The sequence below is a fragment of the Maylandia zebra genome, linkage group LG23 (assembly GCF_041146795.1).
Source record: "Maylandia zebra isolate NMK-2024a linkage group LG23, Mzebra_GT3a, whole genome shotgun sequence".
Taxonomy (NCBI): domain Eukaryota; kingdom Metazoa; phylum Chordata; class Actinopteri; order Cichliformes; family Cichlidae; genus Maylandia; species Maylandia zebra.
This window is the reverse complement of record NC_135188.1, coordinates 18221011-18227254: the sequence shown is the minus strand read 5'-3', so window position 1 is coordinate 18227254 and position 6244 is coordinate 18221011. Positions and strand designations below refer to the sequence as shown.

The window sequence follows — 6244 nt, the reverse complement described above, 5'->3', positions numbered from 1 at the left end:
TGCTACATGCACTGAGGTAAAAACTATTGCAGATCAATACATTTATTAACTAGTAATGACTAAAAAACACAGCTCTGTCTCCCTATGCTCACATATTCCAGATGTCCTTGATGTCTACATAAACCACATGACTATCCCGCTTTCTGGTGTTTACTACTCTAAACACAGCGTTTTAATCTGCCATTGAATTCATGTTTGAATTTAATTATAACCCCACTGTACTGCTGAGTTCAGCCACTTTCAGTAATCTGAAAGACAGAGTGTTTTCCTTTGTAAGGACCACATTATATTATTATTGTATTACTCTCTTTTAGTTTTAACATAATTTTATCTGTAATTTTTTTTTAAAATGTGGACCATTTATTTATTTGCAGATGGTGGCCTGTGTATTTCTTTCATAGCGGAGGATTTGTGGGCTGAGAGTGTTAATCTGAGGCCTGTGCATCCTATTAATAAACAACCACCGGATTTGTTTCCAGCTCAGACTGTTTCTGGCATAGAGACAGTCTGAGCCTGCACAAACCACCTGTTCAGACTCATCTGAACATTTTATAGCAGCTGGAGAGTTTTCATAGAGGGATAAGTCTAATTGTCCTATAAAGTTCAATTGTTTAAAGGATTTTGGAGACGTTCAACTTATAGATGCGTGCTTGTTTAAATGTCCACCAAATAACCTGCTGGATTCAGCTCGAGGAGCCCACAAACAATGGAACTGGTTCACTATTACTCAAACTTTTAATTGTTGTTGTTTCAACACTATAAGGTTAATCTTGTGGTTTTACTTGGAGCATGATTATGGACACACTGTGACCAAGTTGGAGTCCACTTCCATGGCAAAATGGATCCAAAACAGATAAGGATCACAGAAAACAAATTTAAAAAAACCCAAAACTTACATCCTGTAGTTCATCTTCTCACCAGCAGAGGGTGATAAAACATCTGAGGACTTGGTGATATCAGAACTGTACATATTGATCTGATCAGTATGGAAGTTAATGCTTCTTTGACTGGATCAGTTTTTAAAGGAGCTATTTTTATAGAAACATGAGAGATGCTGAATGTCTTTAATGATTTATACACTGAGTAATGTTGGATGTCCACTTATTCAGTCATGGAGCATCCAAACAGCCTGTCTGTTCTCAGGATTTGACAACAAATTAAAGCAAAAAACATTCAAATGTGCTCTTAATATGAAAATCTGCTTCTGTTGAGAGCTTCCTTCCTGTCCTGCTTCCATCACAGTTTCCAAAAACGAGTGGAACAGTAAAAGCAGTAAAAGGTTGGAAAAATCACATTAAGAGAAATCAAACATTTGGATTCATTTTAAAAAGCTCAGACTTGTTGAAAATACAGAGGAGCTGGTTGTGAACTGAGCTTCAAAGAAACACAACATACTGGTTGTGGTGGAGGTGTGGTCCCTGGCTCAGCTGCAGGGGAGGAGTGGTGCAGTGAGCTGAACAGGGCGGTGCCGCGGAGGCAGGTGAGAACACAGCGTGTGGCATTTGGACTGATGACGGTCTTTTCCCTTCTTAGTCAGGCAGGAGACGAGAGAAGAGAGATAAAAAAAAAAGCTGGCCAGAGTGTGTGGTAAATAAACTTGACATGTGTGAGCACAACCATTGTGTGTGGGGAGTCCATTCAACACTGTGATACTCACTGTGAAGCTTCAAGGGGAAAAAATACAGGAAAAAAACACGTGGATCCTGGAATAATCGTAGCTTCCATTGTTAAAAGACTGAAGAAGAAGTTTGCAAGGAATCATTTAGAACAGTTTAAAACATCAACTGATTGAACCCATGAATCTGAAAATGTGTTTCTGAGTGAGAGAGACAGACATGTACAGACTGAACTATCTGTTCAACAGTCAGAGTGTTTCTCTAACAGGAGGACACTCTTTACACTCAACTCAGCACAAAGACACTGAGGAACCACGGTAGTATGAAAATCCCAACAAATCATCCATGAGCCCTGCGCCAAACCCAGGATAAAGAGTTTCAGTGAATGTGGTGTTGAAGGTGTGGAGGTGGATCAGAGTGTCAGAGGAGACTCTGTAAAAGGACAGAGTGCCAGCAGGACAGTCCACATACACTGCTACTCTGTTAGAGGGGGAGGAAGAAGAGGAGGAGGAAGAGGAGGAGATGGCTGGTATTTGGCTTTTATTGTGCCAGACAGAAAGAGGACCATCATCTGTGCACTTCAGACTCCAGGACTGATCATTCCATCCAAACACACAATCATTAACCTTTCCTTTCTTTCTGATTCCTCTGTAACTCACTGATATCCAAACCTTTCCACTCCACTCAACCTCCCAGTAACAGCGACCAGTCAGACCATCTCTACACAGCAGCTGAGGACACCGGTCAATAAATCTGTCCATATGATTAGGATATGATTGAACCTTTTCCAACACATATGTCACCTTCCTGTTGTCGTCAGACAGTCTGAGGTTTTTATTTACTGTGTTTGTGTCAATTGTGAGTTGACAGGAATCTGATGGAGAGAACAAACACAATCCAGCTGCAGTTATTGATCCATCATCTGTTTATTGATTGACACTTTGATGATGACTCCTGACATCAGAGATGTGAATCAGTGATGTGACAGTTTGAAGATGGTTGAATGTGTGCTGCTTTGTTTTCATGAATGACATTAAAAGCACACTTACACTTCCTCAGACCTGGTGTCAACCATCGGACTCCAGCAGGCTCCACCCTGAAAGGAGGAGGGGAGTCAGACCAGAACAGTCTCTTTCAGCATGCACACATGGAGATTACATGTTATCATGTTATCGCTATGGCTGAAACTGCTGATCATTTGGACTGATCCTGGCTCTGTCAGTTTTTTGAATCAGTTGTTGGATTGGTTGTCACAGCAATACATTTATATACAATGGGGCAAAAAAGTATTTAGTCAGCCACCGATTGTGCAAGTTCCCCCACCTAAAATGATGACAGAGGTCAGTAATTTGCACCAGAGGTACACTTAAACTGTGAGAGACAGAATGTGAAAAAAAAATCCATGAATTCACATGGTAGGATTTGTAAAGAATTTATTCCTAAATCAGGGTGGAAAATAAGTATTTGGTCAATAACAAAAATACAACTCAATACTTTGTAACATAACCTTTGTTGGCAATAACAGAGGTCAAACGTTTACTATAGGTCTTTACCAGGTTTGCACACACAGTAGCTGGTATTTTGGCCCATTCCTCCATGCAGATCTTCTCGAGAGCAGTGATGTTTTGGGGCTGTCGCCGAGCAACACGGACTTTCAACTCCCGCCACAGATTTTCTATGGGGTTGAGGTCTGGAGACTGGCTAGGCCACTCCAGGACTTTCAAATGCTTCTTACGGAGCCACTCCTTTGTTGCCCAGGCGGTGTGTTTTGGATCATTGTCATGTTGGAAGACCCAGCCTCGTTTCATCTTCAAAGTTCTCACTGATGGAAGGAGGTTTTGGCTCAAAATCTCACGATACATGGCCCCATTCATTCTGTCCTTAACACGGATCAGTCGTCCTGTCCCCTTGGCAGAAAAACAGCCCCATAGCATGATGTTTCCACCCCCATGCTTCACAGTAGGTATGGTGTTCTTGGGATGTAACTCAGTATTCTTCGTCTTCCAAACACGACGAGTTGAGTTTATACCAAAAAGTTCTACTTTGGTTTCATCTGACCACATGACATTCTCCCAATCCTCTGCTGTATCATCCATGTTCTCTCTGGCAAACTTCAGACGGGCCTGGACATGCACTGGCTTCAGCAGCGGAACATGTCTGGCACTGCGGGATTTGATTCCCTGCCGTTGTAGTGTGTTACTGATGGTGACCTTTGTTACTTTGGTCCCAGCTCTCTGCAGGTCATTCACCAGGTCCCCCCGTGTGGTTCTGGGATCTTTGCTCACCGTTCTCATGATCATTTTGACCCCATGGGATGAGATCTTGCGTGGAGCCCCAGATCGTGGGAGATTATCAGTGGTCTTGTATGTCTTACATTTTCTGATGATTGCTCCCACAGTTGATTTTTTCACACCAAGCTCCTTGCCTATTGTAGATTCACTCTTCCTAGTCTGGTGCAGGTCTACAATACTTTTCCTGGTGTCCTTCAAAAGCTCTTTGGTCTTGGCCATGGCGGAGTTTGGAGTCTGACTGTTTGAGGCTGTGGACAGGTGTCTTTTATACAGATGATGAATTCAAACAGGTGCCATTCATACAGGTAACGAGTGAGGGACAGAAAAGCGTCTTACAGAAGACGTTACAGGTCTGTGAGAGCCAGAGATTTTCCATGTTTGAGGTGACCAAATACTTATTTTCCACCCTAATTTACGAATAAATTCTTTATAAATCCTACCATGTGAATTCATGGATTTTTTTTTTCACATTCTGTCTCTCACAGTTGAAGTGTACCTCTGGTGCAAATTACTGAACTCTGTCATCATTTTAAGTGAGGGAACTTGCACAATCGGTGGCTGACTAAATACTTTTTTGCCCCACTGTAGTGAAATCATGGCTCCACCATTTTACTAATTGGTGTATTGATAATAAGAAGAGTGCTTCAAGTGAAGAGAATATCAATGATTCTCTTCATGAGCCCTTGTTTTATATTAGGAGAAGTTTTCTTTGGGAGAGAGAGTGGTTTCTTTCTGATATATATTCTATGAAATTATTGTAAAACAGCTGTCTGACATCATTTTAAAAAACTTCTAAATTCTACCGTAAACCCATCAATTTCTGCTGTTTTCACTTTAGACACAGAGAGCTGTGTCATTGTTCATCTCAGAGTCACACAAACAGTCAAGAAACAAAGTGTTTTCAGCTCTTCCTCCTCTATCAGGCATTCTTTACATACCTGAGAGTGCCCAGTCTCCATTGTGGATCCTTCAGTCCAGCTGAAAGCATCTTCATTCCTGAGTCTCCTGGATGATTGTAGCTCAGATCCAACTCCTTCAAATGAGAGGGGTTAGAGCTCAGAGCTGAAGCCAGAGAAGTACAGCCTTCCTCTGTGATCAAACAGCCTGACAGCCTGTGAACACACAAAACAGCAATCAATCTGTGAACTGTTCCCTGAATGTTTTATTTTTAAATATTGAGATACAATGTCATCCATAAGCCACAAACCACAAGAGATGAAAACAGCAGCCTAAAATTGATTTATAAAGCAAAATCCTACAATATTAAGCATCGAATTTCAACATTTACTTAGTCCCCTGTGAGCAGCACTTGATGACAGTGAAGAACACCCTTTAGGACGTGACTTTCAACAGAACCAGACTGAGGGACGGGCAGCTATCTGCTTTGACCAGTTGTAGAGTAATTAGAAAAGAGAAAAGTAAGAAAAAAGTCTTGAGAGATCAAAAATAACAAACAGGACAAAACACAAGCTACAGGAGAGGACAAAGTTATTTCTAGTTTAGTATCAACAATTTCAAGATTCACAGTGTTACTGTAATGTTGATTTAATGTCATCCAAAGGAAGTATCTGGTGAGACGCCATGTTTCTAAGATTTTCATCGCTGAGTACAATAACCTCTGTTATATATGCTATATTTAGAACCAGCACATTAGAGGTCATCAAGGTGTTTATGTCCTTAAGACATCCCTGCAGTTTAATTAACTGGTGTGTGGCATTTGGCTCAGTGGATATAAAAAGTTGGGTATCATCCCCAAAGCAATGAAAATGTATGCTATAAATTAAAACGAACTGGCTCCAGTATGCAACCCTGTGGAACGACATACTTTCACAGGGTTCAAACCATTTCTGTTAATACCAATGATGTATTCTATGTGTCTGTAGTAAAATGTAATGATCAAGGGCACTTAATGCTGCACTTTGGTATAGCAAGACAAACACAGTAAAGGTTATTATCTGAGGCCATAAGAAGATGTCATATGCTGTGGGAGTGTCTGGTCAGGTGTGGTCCAGGTTCCTGTTGTCCGTCCCCTGGGGTGGAGTTGGCAAGCTCATCACCTGCTTCCAATTTCCGGGGCTCCATCTAGAGGGTTTTTAAGCTAGCACTGCCTGCCACTCCTCGTCAGTTCGTCCTGGTAAACTTGGCCTCCTCTGTGCTCGGACTCTGTGTGCCTGGATCATGTGTTAATGTGTTCTCCGTCTCCTGTGTTCTCCAGATTCATCACCCGTCGTACTCATCAGCAGTGCTGGTTCTGTTTCGATCCCGTTCTCCAGTCTGCCTAGAACCCTAGGACCACACACTCACCTTCTCCTCAGCCTGCCCTCCAGCCCGTACTTT

The 6244-nt window shown here is 41.8% G+C and overlaps 1 protein-coding gene across 1 annotated transcript in view; it reads right to left on the bottom strand.

Annotated features, from left to right (window-relative positions):
• Positions 1-1050: 1050 nt before the first annotated feature.
• The window catches only part of LOC101484134 (uncharacterized), a 28714-nt gene continuing 23520 nt past the window's right edge, over positions 1051-6244 (bottom strand). Inside the window, exons 13-15 of the mRNA XM_014414207.3 lie at positions 4846-5019; positions 2666-2712; positions 1051-2490 (exon numbers count right to left, since the gene is read on the bottom strand). Coding sequence (XP_014269693.2) covers positions 1907-2490; positions 2666-2712; positions 4846-5019 — 805 coding nt within the window. The 3' untranslated portion in view covers positions 1051-1906. The remainder of the gene's footprint in view (positions 2491-2665; positions 2713-4845; positions 5020-6244) is intronic.